At 47.9% G+C, this 17,086-nt stretch overlaps 2 protein-coding genes across 6 annotated transcripts; one reads left to right on the top strand and one right to left on the bottom strand.

Moving 5' to 3' along the window:
• Window positions 1-125: 125 nt before the first annotated feature.
• On the bottom strand, window positions 126-7,445 carry ANAPC15 (anaphase promoting complex subunit 15). Of its 4 annotated transcripts, none has more exons than XM_047071255.1 (5): window positions 7,352-7,444; window positions 5,829-5,958; window positions 5,256-5,315; window positions 4,794-4,931; window positions 126-1,464 (listed from the first exon to the last, which is right to left on the bottom strand). In XM_047071255.1, exons 1-5 carry the CDS (start codon window positions 7,441-7,443, stop codon window positions 1,459-1,461), a joined length of 426 nt encoding a protein of 141 aa, XP_046927211.1. In that variant the 5' UTR covers window position 7,444; the 3' UTR covers window positions 126-1,458. The 4 variants fall into 4 exon arrangements, with proteins under 4 accessions (XP_046927211.1, XP_046927210.1, XP_046927209.1 ...); XM_047071254.1 differs by lacking the exon at window positions 126-1,464 and adding an exon at window positions 4,313-4,642 and having other exon boundaries at window positions 7,352-7,445; XM_047071253.1 differs by lacking the exon at window positions 126-1,464 and adding an exon at window positions 4,313-4,654.
• Window positions 478-4,339, top strand: TOMT (transmembrane O-methyltransferase). Of its 2 annotated transcripts, XM_047071244.1 has the most exons (4): window positions 478-563; window positions 1,323-1,597; window positions 2,689-2,885; window positions 3,340-4,339. In XM_047071244.1, exons 2-4 carry the CDS (start codon window positions 1,339-1,341, stop codon window positions 3,658-3,660), a joined length of 777 nt encoding a protein of 258 aa, XP_046927200.1. In that variant the 5' UTR covers window positions 478-563; window positions 1,323-1,338; the 3' UTR covers window positions 3,661-4,339. The 2 variants fall into 2 exon arrangements, with proteins under 2 accessions (XP_046927200.1, XP_046927198.1); XM_047071242.1 differs by lacking the exon at window positions 478-563 and having other exon boundaries at window positions 1,156-1,597.
• Window positions 7,446-17,086: the final 9,641 nt, after the last annotated feature.

Here is a 17,086-nt window from a genome sequence, read left to right as displayed (position 1 = left end):
CAAATCAAGTAATTACTGTCTGTGATGTGCCACACACTGCTCTGTCTAGATACACAGAAGTTCACAGAACAGCCTAAAGTCCCCATATCCGTGAAGAATTGCATTATGCTTTATTCTGTTTCTGGATCAGTCTCTTCCGCTAAATTTGGAGTTCCTGGAGGAATGAGACAAGATCTGACTCCTGTGACCCACACCCTGGCAATTGCTTAAACAAAACTTGAATTTTGAATTGAGTAAATTACAGCCTCCCATTTCCTTGGCTCACACCATGCCCCCATATCCTGATACAAGGAGTTGGAGGAGAGGTCACCAAACCCAGTAGCTGTCATCACCCCTCAAATCAAGACCCTGGGGTTCTGTAAATTTAGGGCTCATGAAGGGTAGGAGTCAGCCCCACCTTATTCCTGCAGCTAGTAACTTGAACCACATGTCTCAGGTAACAGCAGCAGCTTCTGCATCAATAATTGAGAGCAAGTCCAGCTGGCCTCAGAGTTCTCTGGCCCTGAGGCCTCCCCCTCCTGTTCTAGGCTCTGATCTTCCCCAAGCAGAAGTCTCCAGCACAGGTAAGCAGGGCTCTTGAGTGTGGGTCCCCAAGCATACGAGTTCAAACTCACTATCACTCACCTACTCACATCCATTTATACACTCTTACCTTCAATTTTAGTCCCCACCATCACCAGGAGCTCACGAGGGTCAGATCTGGAGGAAGGGGTGGATGGATGGTTCAAGGTATGGGAGAGGAGAAGGCACTTACCCCCCCATTAGGGATAGGGCTTGGGAGAAGAGGCTCGAGTAGGGGGGAAGCATGTGCTGTGTGTGTACATGCTTTTACAAGGAATTCTGAGAGAGAACAGAAAAGGTGAATGCAGGGGAGGGGAGACAACTGGAGAAGAAATATAGAATCAAGGACTCCTCCCACCCACAGGGAAGAGCAGATGGAGGGGTGGGAAGAAATCTCATCAGGAGATGCAGGCGGTTGCGGGGGGTGGGTAGGATATTTCCGAAGACTGTGGAAAGTGGTCCTGAAGGGGTGACGACAGAGATGAGGCGAAATGGGTGGGAGAAGTAAGGTGAAGACAGAATCAGGGGGCAGAGGTGGGAAGAGGTGATTTGAGGTTGGGTGTAGAATGTAGACTAGCATGAATTCCTTGAAAGTACATGAGCTTGGAATTGGACCAATTCAGATTCAAATCCTGGTTCTGTTGTGTGACTCTGCACAAAAGACTTAGCCTTTCTGAGCCATGGTTTGTAAAATATAGGGGTAATACAAATGACAAGCAATGGTGGGTGTGGGTTTCCCTGTCTGCCTTCCTTCACCCCAGAGCCCTGGTAGGGACTATGTCCCCCGCCATCGCACTGGCCTTCCTGCCACTGGTGGTGACATTGCTGGTGCGGTACCGTCACTACTTCCGACTGCTGGTGCGTATGGTCTTGCTGCGGAGCCTCCGAGACTGCCTGTCAGGGCTGCAGATTGAGGAACGGGCCTTCAGCTATGTGCTCACTCATGCCCTGCCTGGAGACCCCAGTCATATCCTCACCACCCTGGACCATTGGAGCAGCCACTGCGAGTACCTGGGCCACATGGGGCCTGTCAAAGGTCAGTGTTCCCTAGCCTTCTGCTCCAGGAAATACCCCCAAGATGGTAAGGAAGGTCTGAGATCTGCCAGTGCCTACTGGGCGCATTGGGCAGGTTCTTCATCGTGAGTCTCTTTTTTCTCCTCTGCAAATGAGGGAGCTGGGCAAAGTTATTCATTCATATAGCAAACACTTACTGCCATCCCATTTGTACTAGGCATGTACTAGGTGCTAGGTTGGAAAAGGAGGTAGAGGCCACACAGATGAATCAGCCATAAATGCTAGCCTCAGAGGGGGCATAATACAAAGGAGATAACATCTCAGCACATAACCCATACCTTTGTAATTATCTGTGCTGATTCATTCTCCCCTCACCGTGGAGGCTCCCACATCCCATTCAGGATAGCTACCTGGCTTTGTCTCAGTCCCAGCTCCTGGCATAAGTGCTTTTAGAGTCTGAAGAAATTTTTCCAATTCCCAGTTTAGAAAGATACCCAGTGAACAAAACAAAGAGGAATGAAACTGGAAGTTCTAGCCAAGGTCTCTCAGGAGCCTGGTACCTGTTTCTGCCTTAGCCTTCCTGGAGGAAGCAACACTTAAATGGAGCCTATAAGGATTGTTTTCAATTTGGCCAAGCAGATAAGGACAGGGGTAGGAAGGGGCAAAGCCAGTCACATATACTAATGCACCATGAAGGAATGAGCCAGTGATGACTTGGTTGACTTTGGGCACAGTTGTTTGGGAGGACTGTGGTACAGTCTACAGATGGGAAGAGCTGGAAAGGTTGGATAGGATCAGGTCCAAGAAGGTCCTGAATGTCAGGCTGAGGATCCCAAGTTCAATCCCAAAGGCCTTTAGGATCATAGGAACCAAGGAGCAACAGGGTCACATTTGTTTGTTGGAAAGACAGCTAGTGGCTGGTACGAAGATGAGACTAAAGGACGAAAGCCTGGAGGGTCAGAGGACGAGCGAGGCAGCTGGAGCTGTAGTCCAAGGAGGAGACCCCAGCTGGTTGAGGGCTACAGTGAGACAGGTGGACATTTGAGATCCCTTTCTATCAGGGGCCCTGAATCCATCTCCCATGTCTGCTGCAGTAAGCCATCTTCCCCCCAGGTCAGATCCTGATGCGGCTGGTGGAGGAGAAGGCTCCTGCTTGCGTGCTGGAGCTGGGCACCCACTGTGGGTACTCCACGTTGCTTATTGCCCGTGCCCTGCCCCCTGGGGGCCGCCTTCTCACTGTGGAGTGGAACCCACGCACCGCAGCAGTGGCTGAAAAACTCATCCGCCTGGCTGGCTTCGACGAGCGCACGGTCAGCCCCTGCCTCCCTGACCCTAGTATCTTCCCTTCCACCCCCAGCCTTGCCCTAGCCAGGCCTCCCCAGTAAGGGAATCCCACCTAGGAGAAGGCAGCACAGTAGGAGACTGTGACCCTGGGTGATGTGTGAACTCCTGTCTGTTCCAAGTCATTTGCTCATATTTGCTGCTGGATGACAAAGGAGCAGTTAAAAGGAAGGTCTTTGGAGACCAGCAAATATGGGTCCAAACCTTAAGTCTACCTCTTGTGAGCTGTTATGACCTTGGGCAAAGGACTTATCCTCTGAATCTCAGCTTCATCACTGGCAGAATGGAAATCACAATACTGATCCTGACTTCTTGGGTTCTGAGGACAGAGGAAATGGCATAAAGTAAGCCAGATCCTGGTGAAGTCTGGTATGGGAGAACAGACCCTCCCACCCTCACCTTCAACTCCTCCCATCCCCACAGGTGGAGCTCATCGTGAGTAGCTCAGAGGAGGTGATCCCACACCTACGAACCCAGTACCAGCTGAGTCAGGTAGACTTGGTGCTCCTGGCACACCGGCCCCGACGTTACCTGCGAGACCTGCAGCTTTTGGAGGCCCATGCCCTGCTGCCAGCTGGTGCCACTGTACTGGCTGACCACGCGCTGTTCCCTGGTGCACCCCGCTTCCTGCAGTATGCCAAGAGCTGTGGCCGCTACCGCTGCCGCCTCCACCACACTGGCCTCCCAGACTTCCCTGCCATCAAGGACGGCATAGCCCAGCTCACCTATGTAGGGCCTGGCTGAGGTCCAGGCCCGGGGGCACTTACTGCTGCCTCTCCACCCCCACCGAAGCAAGGACCTCAGAACATCCATTCTTCTCCCTGCTTGTGGCCTGACACATGCTGGACTCAGGGCTGGGGAGGCTGTCCTCCAACCTCTACCCCACTCCAGTTCTACACTGACCTGAGACATCAAGTTCTATCAGGATGCTTGGTTCCATTGCCCCCCTCCTTCCAGAGAGCCATGGATTGACAGGCAAGAGACCTGGGCTCCCAACCCAACTCTATCACTGATTTTCTGGGTGACTCCAAGGGAGTCCTTGTGCTGCCTGAAGATTTAATCTCTCTTAACACCAAGGAAGCTAGCTGGAAAATCTCCAGGGGCCTCCTAGCTCTAGGCCTCAGAAGCCTTCCCTTCTCAGCCCATGCAATTCCAGTTAGGATCAGAGGAAACAGTAAACATTGAGTTAGAGGCTCTGAAGGAATGGGTACAAGCTGAGCCAGAGAAAATGGTAATGGAGCCTGGGCCCAGGGCCAGGGCCACCTCTAGCCCTGGACAACATGATCCAGTAGGCTTGCCTGAAGTCCCTTGTATGCCCTCTCCCTGAAGCTCAAGAGAAGATGCTGGATTCCTCTGGGCCCGACCAACAATTAGGGAATAGACACGGGGAAAAAAATAAAATCATTCCTGTGTCTTTATTAAAGGGAGTTAGAAAGAGACTATACCTGGCAACCAAGGGGTGAGGTAATGGGCGGAAAGGTGGGGTGGGCTCAGGCCCTGGAGACTCAAGGGCAAAGTGATGGCCTAGGAGGAGCCAAGGAGACCAGTTCTTGGCAGCAGCTGAAGAGATACCCAAGGGTGAGCTTTCAGGCACTGGGGCAATCAGCTGGTTCTGCAGGGGGTGCAGGGTAAGTTGGGCTGGCCTGGAATTTGCCTGAGGCCACCCTGCCTTGTCTACCTAGATCATCCACTGGTCCTGATCCTGTTCGTTGCCTTCCATGTCCACCTGGAGAGAAGGCTAGGTGTGGGTGGGGAGGGGCCTCAGCCACCCAGCCGGCCGTAGTCCCAGATCCTGCCCCTGGTTGGATCCAGAATCTCTGAATCCTTGGCCACCAGTTAGGTCACAGGCAGGGGCCCACCCCCACACCCCTGCCTACCTCATTGACCTCTCCGTCATCAGGTGACTCGTTGTAATCATTCATCTCATCCATGTCCTGCATGTCCTCATCATCCTCTGAGTCCTCTTCACTATCCTCGTCGTCATCTTCATCCTCCTCTTCCTCGTCATCATAGTGCTGGCGAGGCAGGGGAGAGCCTATAGGCTCTATAGGCTTGCCTGGACCACTTCAAGGGCTGGTCCACTTGGAGCCTTTCTCAGGGGCAGTGAGTGACCCTCCATTCCCCAGACTTGCCCCCCGCCTTGAGTCTAGCAGACTGGTGCATGTTTTGCAGGACCTTGGTGCTAGGTCCAATGGCCACCCACTCTAGATCCCCTTTATGGCCTCTGCCTAGAGCTGAGGACCACAATTGCTCTGGAATCAGAGGTAGGACCTTCAGAATTAGAGCAAAGCTTTAGTCCACCTGAGCCCCACAAAGCCCTACCTATTGGAACCACTCACCTCCGAGGCCGGCTTGCCAATGGGTACCAGATTGTTGTCTTTCTCTGCGATGCTCTGGAGCTGTGGCCAAAGGGGGAGAGGAGGGTCAGGGCCCAAGCAGGGCATGTCAGGGGCATGGGACTGGCCCACTCTGCCCCTAAGAAGATACCCCCGCCCCCAAGTATGGAGAAGCTTCTTCTCAGTTTCTAGAAAGAGTCAATCCCTTTGTTTCTTGTCATCTGCTACTTACCTATAAACTGGATCCAACTAAATTCTCTGGGCCATGGTTGCCCTATGAGATTACAGTGAGGGTAAAGTGAGAGACTGATAGAGAATATGGCATCTGCTACATCCTCAATACAGTCAAAATTACTATTTCCTATGAGTTAGAGAAAAGAGCCTGGGCTCCAACCTGGCCCAGAAATCCCATGGTCCCACCGTAAATCAGTAGCATAAAGACTGGACCCTAGGCCTCCTACCTCCCAGTTTGATTGTTCCCAGCTCAGGGCAAAAAGCTCCTCCAGGATCATGGTCTGTGAAAGGCAGGGGAGGTCCCTGACTAAGGCTCCACCACTGTGCTAGGTCCTTACTCACCCAGGCCTGATGCTGTTGCTCTTGCTGCTGCAGCTCCGTCTCCTCCACACAGGGTCGATCCAGATTAAACCACAGTGTCTCGGTCACACGGGGGAAGAGTGAGGGAAACAAGGTGGACATGGCTCCTAGACTGAGGTAAAGGGCCAGGTGAATCCAGATCAGAAGTATTTGATTTCAGTTATTTGGTTAGTCTGATTCGGGGATGGGGTGGAGTAGAAGGTAGGGGGAAATAGCTCTTCCTTGTGGGAATCAGACAGACCTGGGTTTGAGTCCTGGCTCCACCACTTACTAGCTGTTTGACCTCGGCCAAGTCACTTAACCTCTCTGAGCCTCAGTTTCCTCATCTGTAAAATGGGGGATAACAGTTATACCCACCCTCATAATTATTCTGATAATTAATTTACTTTGTGGAGAAGTAAAGCTGTTTGCAAGGTATTCAAGGAGTGGAAAATGGAAGCCAACATGTAGAGCTATGAATCCAGAATGCAGACTGGCGTTACAAAATTAAACAAAATTAGAGGTAGCAGGGCTCCACTGACACTATCTTTACCTCCTCCAAACATGAAGACCTACTTTTTGCCCTTTTATGAGAATCCATTCCATTCTTACTCCACGTCAGAAATTTAGGGCACTAACCACCTCTCTCATGAACCACAACCAAACTGGGGTGGGGATGGGCTACCACGTGCAATATGGTTCAGAAAGGCATTCTAAAGGCATGAGTAAATGCATAAATAAGTAAATGTTAGGCTGAATGAACTAACGTGAGAGAATACGTAAATTCAGCACAGATTAAGTAGCTGAGGGAGCGGACCAGAAAGGTCCCAGAGAATCTGAATTAAAACCTTTCAGTTCACAGGAAAATCGAGGCCCTGGGACAAGCAACACTGTCTCTAGGTCACACAGTGAGGTGGGGCATAGAATTCCTACGGGGAAGAAATCGAGGCCAGGCACTAGAAGAGATGAGCAGGAGAAAAGGACCTACGTCTAGTTCTACTTTTGCCCTGATTCATTTGACTGATCCTGCGCCAGCCGCTGTCCTTTAGTAAACCTCAGCTTCCCGGCCCGTGTCACTGACACAACACCCATCCTCAACGGCCAGTAAGTACGAGACGAGAGATCGAGGCTCCGAAAGCCCACCCCTCGCAGCAAAGCCACCGCCCATTCTTCGCTTATTATGAAAATGACCGCGGGGTGGCCCAACAAGAAGAATGCAGGGGCGGGATTCGAACAGGCATTTGCCCTTTATAGGGTTGCTAATCGCAAAAGCAGCGGGGCCTGAATAGGGCCAATTAACTGGAAGAACTGCTGGGTGACAGAAAGTGACACCAATGAGTGACGGATCTTGTGCGACGGGGTGGAGCTTAGCCTCGAGGAAGCGGCCAATGAGCTGGAGCTCTTTGCTGTTAAGAGTGTGGGCACGGAACTCCTGAAGAGCCGGGTCAGGGCGACGGGGTTTCTCCGAGGGAGGAAGAAGAGAAGGGGCAGAGAGACAGCAGCCTCAGCCTGGCTTCCGTACTTACCGCGCCGGGAGGCGGCAGCCGGCAGCGACCCGGAAGCACTTCTCTCTGCCTGAGCGGAAGGGCCCACCAGAACCGGGGAAGCACCAACGCATGCGCCTTCGCTCTCCTTTTGTTTCTCGTTCCCGCCCTCCACACCGGATGTGACGCTCTACACCTTAGTCACGTCGTTAAGGTTGGAAATTTGCCTACTCTTTGGCCCCTCCTCGAGCCTCCGCCGAGGGGCCTCTCCAGTCTGGCCCCGCCCCTCCGTGTTTAGCCTGGCTGTGCTTGCGAACGCCTACTGAAAACTAGCAGCAATCTGTTTTAGTACTAGGACTGTTCGTCCTGTGGCGTCCTAGGAAAATTTGTCCACTTTTACCCCAGAATTGCTGAGTGATATTACACCTCATCTGCCTTCCCATTCTCACCCTAAGTTTCTTGTTGGGGCGCATGCTTTATTTATGTACGACTTCAACAGAAATAGTTGAGTCCTGGGGCACCTGGGTGGCTCAGTTGGTTGAGCATCCAACTTTGGCTCGGGTCATGATCTCACTTGGAGGGTTGGAGCTGCGGGACCGGCTCTGTGCTGGCAGTGCGGAGCCTGCTTAGGAGTCCCTCTCTTACCCTCTTTCTCTGCCCCCCCCCCCACTCGTGGGGGGGGGGTGTGGGGGGTGTGGGCGTGTATGTGTTTGCCTGCACTCTCTCTCAAAATACATAAACTTAAAAAAATAGTTGAGTCCATACTATATTCCAGACTCTGCTACAAGCTGGGGGAAATCTAGGAACATGGTCCCTGCCCCCAGTAGACCTCACACTCCAGTGGAGAAGCCGGACTCTGCAGACCCGCAGGGGACTCACAGGTTTCTTAAGATTGCCCGTCTAGTTCCAGTTCTGCATTTGAAATCATGTATGGGTTTGAATGGGTTTGAGTGACTAGTCAGCTTCAGGCACTGCTTTTGGGGAATTCAGCTGCCCTCTCCAGGCCTGGGCTAAATACATTAGTGGTCAGCCTCGTCATCTCTCCCACTCCTTCCCTGATGCTTCTGTTCCAGTAACCTCTGACTCAGCCTCCGCTTCAGAGATCATGCCTTCTGACAACAGCAGTCCTTCAAACCCAACCCCCATTAAGCTCTATCACCCACCAGCCTCTTCTAGAGCTAGCATTCATCCACAGTTCTACTCCTGACCACACCAGATGTGTGAAGTTTAACAAGTCGTTTTCCCCACCTGGATTTAGTTTTGTCTTCAACCAGCTTCGGAAACTATGCAGCCTTCCTCCTATCCTGGACTGATGTGAGGATTTGACGAGACTACACGTTTAAGTCGTAGTGTACTGTGTACGTTAACATGATTATGTTTCCAAGCAGCTCTAGTTGTTACAAAGTTTTCATTAAAGAGTAAATTTTGCCTCTTGGAACTGTCCACCTTTTTCATCCATTCACTCAAATACCTACTGAGTGCCTTACTGTATTCCTGTCACTAGTCTAAATAGTGGGTATATAATAGTGAACAAAACAGACCCCCCCCCCACATCTCTTCATGCAGCTTCCATTCTAATGGGAGAGATAAACAACAAAGAAGTTAAATAAAATATATAGTTTTAAGATAGCAGTAAATGCCTAGGAGAAAAATCAGAGAAGCGGGGAGGGAAGTTTTTTTTATTTTAGGTAGGGAGGCCAAGGAAGACCTTATTAGGAAGATGACTTTTGAATAAAGGTCTGAAGAAAAAGAAGGGGGAGGGCATTGATATGATGTTTAGGAAAGAACATTTCAGAGAGATCAAGTACAAAGGGTGGAGAATTGCTGGAGCATAGTGTACTATGGTGAGAGCAGGAGAGGAGGCCAGAGAAGTAGCAGAAGCCAGATAGTACAGCCTTGCAAGTCACAGTAACGATTTTAGCTTTTACTCCATCTTGAGAATCCTGTGAAGGGTTTTGAGCAGAAGATCCACATGATCTGATTTACATTTTAACAGAGTTACTCTGGCTGTTCTATGAAGAATAGATTTAGGAGGGAGAGTGGTAGATGCAGGGAGACCAATTGGGAGCCAATTATAATAATCCAGAGGTGGGGGATGAGAAGTGGTTGAAATATGAATATATTTAGAGGGTAGGGACAAGAGAGCTTGCTGAGAGATTGGATGTAGAATATCAGAGGCAGAAAGGAGCCAAGATGTTTGGACTAAACAACTGGAAGACCAGTGTTGCCATTTCTTGAGATGCGGAAGACAAAGGAGGTGCTGTTTTGGGGAGGCAACTATCTGGAGTTCATTTTTGGGTGTGTGGAGTTTGAAATGCCCATTAGTGTACAGATAGTGAGAGGGCAGGAGGAGGAAGGGACAGGAGGTCTGAGGGTCAGGGGAGACATCTAGACTGGATATATCAATTTGAGAGTTAACAGCACACAGATGGCATTTAAAGCCATGAGACTAAATAAGATCATCAAAGGAGTGACTGTAGATGGAAAATACTTTCCTTCAACATTCAGGATTTGAGGAAACTAGGAGAAGCCGCAAACCAGACTGAGAAGGAGGGCCAAAAGAAGAAGAAGAAGAAGAAGAAGAAGAAGAAGAAGAAAGGCAGGCAAGCTGGGAGATATCCTGTAAGTCAAGTAAAGAAGGGGTATCAGGAAGGAGGTCATGCTCCACCTTTAGAAATAAGCCCATCAACCCAACCAAAGGAGGGATGCAGAGATTCAGAGCACAGTGAAACGAGGTTGTTTTTTTTTTTTTTAATATATGAAATTTATTGTCAAATTGGTTTCCATACAACACCCAGTGCTCATCCCAAAAGGTGCCCTCCTCAATACCCATCACCCACCCTCCCCTCCCTCCCACCCCCCATCAACCCTCAGTTCTCAGTTTTTAACAGTCTCTTATGCTTTGGCTCTCTCCCACTCTAACCTCTTTTTTTTTTTTTTTTCCTTCCCCTCCCCCATGGGTTTCTGTTAAGTTTCTCAGGATCCACATAAGAGTGAAACCATATGGTATCTGTCTTTCTCTGTATGGCTTATTTCACTTAGCATCACACTCTCCAGTTCCATCCACGTTGCTACAAAAGGCCATATTTCATTCTTTCTCATTGCCACGTAGTATTCCATTGTGTATATAAACCACAATTTCTTTATCCATTCATCAGTTGATGGACATTTAGGCTCTTTCCACAATTTGGCTATTGTTGAGAGTGCTGCTATAAACATTGGGGTACAAGTGCCCCTATGCATCAGTACTCCTGTATCCCTGGGGTAAATTCCTAGCAGTGCTATTGCTGGGTCATAGGGTAGGTCTATTTTTAATTTTCTGAGGAACCTCCACACTGCTTTCCAGAGTGGCTGCACCAATTTGCATTCCCACCAACAGTGCAAGAGGGTTCCCGGTGAAACGAGGTTTTAATCAATGTTCTTGCAAGTGGGTGTCTGACAAACAGGCATGCTCTGAGCATTTACCGCAGACAATTTGTTTCCTAGCACACAAGTCCCTCCCCTGGTTCCTCACTGGCTAAGTACTACAGAGGTCACAGTCTTACCCGGGCATTACCCATGCCCATGTAAGGCAAAAGGTAATCTGATTGGAACAAATGTACATTCCCTAAGGTGATGCAGAGACTTTCAGTCTCTCCTCCCTTTGTTCTTTGGCGCATGCTCATTGCAAAGCCCAGGAAAATAAGCCTGCAAAACAGAGAGGGGAAGAAGAACGAGGAAATGAAGTATCTAAGGCTTTGGGACTCCATTGTGTGTGTTTGGGGTGAGGCGGGGGCAGGAGGCAGTTTGTACATATTTCCAATAGGTTGTAAACCTATTGCTAGACAGCACAGCTTTTGTTTGGTATTTCTGAAAATAATAATCATCTCCCTTCTCACATCTACTACAACCTAGTTCTGTACAAATTGTGTTTCTTGTTGTTTCCCAAGCAGACCAGGAACTCCTGAGGGCACAGACTTAAGTGGTTTCTATGTCCCCAGGACAAAGCCTGACGTCTCCCATCTCCTCGATCCTTTCTCTGCTTTTCCTGTGGCCTATGTCCCCATGAGTCTCTCCTCCTGCTTCTTTTCCTTACAGGATCCCTACTGCCAGCACCTTTTGCCTCTCATGCTTCCTGACAGCTCTGGCCTAGTGGAAATTCCCCTGTAAGCTAGAGTTTCTTACCAAGGTCTTTAGCCAGGTTCAACAAGCCACGGTGACTGGTTAGTTCCAGGTAGAGGAAGAGGGAGTGGGAGAAATGGAAAATTTGTGTGATTCCCTATTTTTGGCTTGGGTAATTCAGTCAATGATGGTGACATTTGTTTTACATTCATTATCCATCATTTAACCTTGCCAGGTGCTTAACTTGCTTTCATTTCAAAGATAATAAAACTAAGACTCTGAGAGGTTAAGAAATTTGCTTCATATTCCTTCCTTTGTTCCACTGTTTGGTCAACATTTATTGAGTACCATGCAAAAGCCAGACACCATGCTAGGCCCTATGGATAGAGCAATGAAGCAGAAATAATCCCTCTCATAGAGAAAAATATAGTGCAGTGAGGACTAAGTCAACTATAGACAATTATAGGAGAGCATAGTAAATGTTAAAATCAATGTATGCGGGAGTGTTATGAGAGTACAGAGAAAGGAGAGATGAATGGGTTCTGGAGAAACTGAGTTTAGACTTTTGTTCCAGGGAAGGAAACATTTGAGAGGGCCTTGAGGGATGAATAGGAGTTTACCTGGTAGACAAGTGAGAGAAGGAGCTGTACAAAGAGGCATTATTACCTTTAAGGGTATGGAGTTGAAAGGAGATGATGATGTGTTTAAAGAACAGTGAAAATCCTTTTGGGCAGAACCAGGTATCTGCGGATAGAGAAAGAGAGATGAGAAAGAATGTTAGGGGAACTCAGATGGGAAAGGCTTTGGTGGCCCTGAGATTGAGTGGACAGAATGGGAGCCAGGAATCCTGGGCCTTACCTTGACCCTATTGTGACTTGCTGGGGACCCAGGCAGATTCCACTTCCTATCCCAGCTTCTGTTTTCTCTAACATAATATCCCAAACATGTCTCCAGATCTATGTGAGTCCCTAGAAGATACTTCCTGGCCCTGGCCCTTCTGTCCTGAGATACTACTTGCTCCTTCATTGTGTTTTATTCAAGCCAGCCCTGGGCTGAAAGTAGGAGGTAGGATAGGGATTTCTCAAGAGTCAGAAATAAGTCCAAAGCCCATAGGCTAGAGTGGAAAATCCATGGCTCTGTGCAGAGAATTCTCCAGGATCCAGGAAGGGCAAGAGCTGAGTGATGTGAATACAATATCTCCCTCCTATTTGTTCCTGAAATGTTTAGAGTGCATTTTTGCTTCAGGGCCTTTGGGCTTACTGTTCCCTCTGTCTGGAACACATCCATCTTGCAATGTAACCTCTGACAGTTGGTTTCTTTTGTTTTTTGTAATGCAAGTGCCTGACCTAAGCTTTGGTCCAACTGACAGCCATTTCTAATAAACAGGCCACCTCTCCTCCACCAAGGCTCCTTTGTTTTAGGGATTTTGCTGACTTTGATAACTGACCACTTTGGGCCACTTGTTTGTTCTCTTCCCCCACTTTAAATTCTCACTCTTAAGTTTTAAATTCCCCAAAAAGACTGGGCCCTCAGGGGCAATTAAGTGGCTCAGTAAGTTAAGCATCTGACTTCATCTCAGGTCATGATCTCGCGGTTCATGAGTGCAAGCCCCGAGTCGGGCTCTGTGCTGACAGCTCAGAGCCTGGAACCTGCTTCAGATTCTGTGTCTCCTTTTCTTTCTACCCCTTCCCCACTCGGGCCCTGTCTCTCTCCCTCAAAAAAAACCAAAAAACAAAAAAACTGAGCCCTCAAAACCCAAGGCCCCAACCATCGACCCCAATAAAAGCAAAACCCCAGAACCCCAGGCCCATATGCTCTTTCTATGGTGACCTTGGTATGTGGCCACAAGTATGCTGTGTAATTTCCAGGTTCTGTAAGTAATAAACCTTTCCTCCAAAGTTTCCTGATGATTACTGCTCAAGGGCATCTTAAAAAAAGAATCACAAGGGCCAGTCCAACCACAGCACTGCTTACCAGTAGGCTGAGACCAGCACAGAACAATTGGTTGATGCGGTTTTAGAGTTGGGGCAGGGGGCGGGGGGGGTGGCAGGGGTGCATCCAGAACCATTGGCCAAGAAAGAATTCTTGAGACATCTTTGGTGCAAAATGGTGATTTTATTAAAGCATGGGGCAGGACCCATGGGCAGAAAGAGCTGCCCTGGGGTTGTGACAGGTGATTGATTATACACCCTCAGGTTGGGAGGTGGTTAGGGATAGCATAGGTCTTCTAAGGAATTTCAGAAGCAAGGTTTCCAGGACCTTGAAGGGGCCAGCTGTTGTTAGGAAAAGGCATTTATTACTGCCTAGTAAAACCTTTATCATGAGACTCTTCAGATGTATTTCAGTGGGCCCTATGCTTGGAGGATGATTGCCAACATATATCTTTGGGGGGGGGGAGGGGGTAAAGGAAGTTTCCAAAGCAATTTTTATATGTTCAGGTAGACTTACAGGATCCTAGAGGTTGGGATAATGTTAAGCTAAGGTTGCCTTTTGCCCCTAGCAAAGTGTCATCATCGAAGCAGCTGAGCTCCTAGAGGAATGTCACTCTGCTTGTCCCAAGGACTTGTCAATGAGCTGTAGGCAGTAAGGAAATTTAATTTTTCATTTGCCTTTGTTTCCACATCAGTATGGCTGGCAGGACTGCATGATGGTCCTTGCAGTTACCTTAGGGGGGGAGGGAATGCTTTTTTTTTTTACCTGTAACTTGCTTATTAACCACCTAACTCAGATGGGTAACATCATCTCAGAAAGAAGCACCACTTGCTGGGGGTCTGTCACACTGCTATGTGCTTTCGCATACTGGCCCTGTGGTATGTTGTCTGTGGCGTGTAACCCAAAGAGTCACAGCTATCATAACAATCCAATGATCTCCCCAGAGCATCGTGATCAAGCCCACAGGGTCTAATGAGATAATCAGACTCCTAATTATAAAGGCCTTAATTGACTATTACTGTGTGAGAGGGTCCTCCATTCCTCATGGCCAAGAAGAGCTAAGGAAGGTAGACTGGATCACAAGGGTATTGTCACTGCCCAAGGAGAGGCTCTGGGCTAAAGACACAAGGAAAAGAGGACAGGAGACTTCCACCTGCAACCACTGAGTCAGTGAGTTATGCTTGGACTACATGTCCTAATCCAGAAGACTGAAATAGCTTTGCAAGTGGAAACCAATGGCACCACCAGAGGGAAAATACAACAGAGGCCTACAGTCTCTGTGACACCACTTCACCCACTACTTCCACTCTTCATCCTCTGACCCAATAGGATATTACCAATCCCTGGTCAGATGTTACTAAAAAAAATGATGGACAGATATACATGTCCTGAACATCTGGTGCCAGAGCCTCTTGAGAACCCTGAGGAGGTACACCATCTCCTTGATATATGCAAAACCCCACGGACACTTCCTGGGTGTTAGTCAATGCCATGTAAACCAAAATGCAAGACTCTGGTATTACACTCAGAGGCCTAGGAGCTTTTCCCAAAGATCCTATGTATATTGCGCTAGTGGAGGCAGACCCCAATCCAGAGAGGTCTTTTGGTACACTCTGGAAAGGAAAGCAGCCACCTAGCAAGAGGGCTCACAGTGATGTCATCCAAAATTTTTGGTAACAACACCTAAGATTAAGGTAACAGGATAAAAACAAAAAGTAGAAACTGAGACCACAACCGTACCTTAACTGTAATTCAAACATTTCTTAGAGATTTTATGCAGCAGGAAGGAAAGAGAGGAACAAACAGGCTATTGCAAGTTTTCTTGTTGGTTTGGAATGGGCTCTGAATTGTTACTCATGGCTGCCAAAATGCACCAACTGGCCAGTATCTCTGAAGACCGTAAAATCCATAACTTTTTAAAAGATCCATCCAGGCTATGTGCTTGTTTCCTCTAAGATATCACAGATCCTGAACCCCTCAGCTTTCCCCTGAATGGGGCAGAACTAGAAGCACACTTCTGGAGGCATCCCTGCCACCAAAGGGAAAGCTGATATGGTTATCAAGGCCTCCAAGGAAGAGGAAGAGGGAAATGGGGCAAAGGCCCCTAGAGTCCCCTCATACTCATACTTCTCTCCTCTCTTGGATATTTACTGCCTAGCTCCATGCCATCTTTCCATCACAGTGATCACTGCTAAGGCTCACAGTGAATGGAAAGACTAAGGTGAAGCCCATCTCCTCCTGCACAAAATGAGCATGGTCCAATGGGTTTATCCTTTTCATGACTACAATGACCCAAATGACTCCCTCTTCATTTCCATTTCTGAATAGGCCCGATTTGACCTCAAGTCCACAGAATAATTTTTACGGGGTGCTCCTCTAATTAAAGGTCAGTGCCACTGTGTTTTCCAGGTACCAGCAAAACCATCAAAAAGGCACTAAAACCCCAAGGAGAAAACTTACATTCTTTCTTGGTCCCTTGAAAATGTAAATCTCACCGTGTCTTTGAAGTGTAAACACCCCAGGATGTAACTTAAGTCTACTTGTCAAGGACAAGTACAAATCTTAAAAGCCTTCACAACTATTAGTAAAAAGCTTTAGCCATTGGAGCAAGACACCTTAACTTGTTCCATCTGCCAACTGGGATTCAACTTTTTTACAAACTAGTGACTTTTATATTATGTACTTGATTCATGGCTAAAATTTTGCAATAGTGTCTCTGTGTATCTCTGTATGTTTATGTATATCTGTGGATATATGTTCTGTACATGTGGGGTTTTTTTTTCTCTCTCTCTACCTCCAGATGGTATTGCCAAAATTAATTGATAAGAGTTCCATTTAATTGGCTTAAAAATGAGCACTTAAAGGGGCGCCTGGGTGGCTCAGTGGGTGAGCGTCCAACTTCGGCTCAGGTCATGATCTTGCAGTTGGTGAGTTCAAACCCCACATCAGGCTTTGTGCTGACAGCTCAGAGCCAGAGGCCTGCTTTGGATTCTGTGTCTCCCTCCCTCTGCCCCTTCCCCACTCATGCTTTCTCTCTGTCTCTCAAAAATGAGTAAATGTTAAATTTTCTTTTTAAATGAGCACTTATGAATTAAATATTCCCAAAACTCAGAAATACAGAAACTAACCCAAATGTTTTTTAAGTTCACATGATCTGGGATAATCTTTGGTAAATAAATCTAGTTTAAATTTGATTTAATTAAAATTGGTATGTCTTCAGAGTTATCAACATTAACTATAATGCAGACATACAACTTTTATTCTACCTGGGTTTATTAGTCAAATTCATGTTATCTCTAATATAAATTTTGTCAGGAAGAACAGTAGCTTGGGATGCTGGCTGACTTTGTCTAGTGTCTAATGAAGTGTTTTGGGGTATCCTAAACATAATTGTTAGGAGCAGTGATTTAGATAGATGTAAGTGGGACAAGAGTTTTTAGGTGAAACTTTCATCAGTAATTATATCTTATAGCATGTCCAGTTTCATGAGGCACCTGCCTGGTTCAGTCAATGGAGCATGCAACTCTTCATTTTTTTTTTAATGTTTTATTTTTGAGAGAGAGAGAGAGAATAAGCTGGGGAGGGGCACAGAGAGAGGGAGACACAGAATCCAAAGCAGGCTCCAGGCTCTGAGCTGTCAGCACAGAGCCTGACATGGGGCTCCAACTCGAACCACGAGATCATGACCTGAGCTGAAGTCAAATGCTTAACTGACTGAGCCACCCAGGCGCCCCAAGCGCCATG

This window comes from Lynx rufus, unplaced genomic scaffold (genome assembly GCF_022079265.1).
Source record: "Lynx rufus isolate CCGP_SWC_20201006 ecotype Redwood Valley unplaced genomic scaffold, mLynRuf1.p SCAF_9, whole genome shotgun sequence".
NCBI lineage: Eukaryota > Metazoa > Chordata > Mammalia > Carnivora > Felidae > Lynx > Lynx rufus.
The sequence above is the reverse complement of the archived record's forward strand: the minus strand, read 5'-3'. Positions and strand labels throughout refer to the sequence as shown.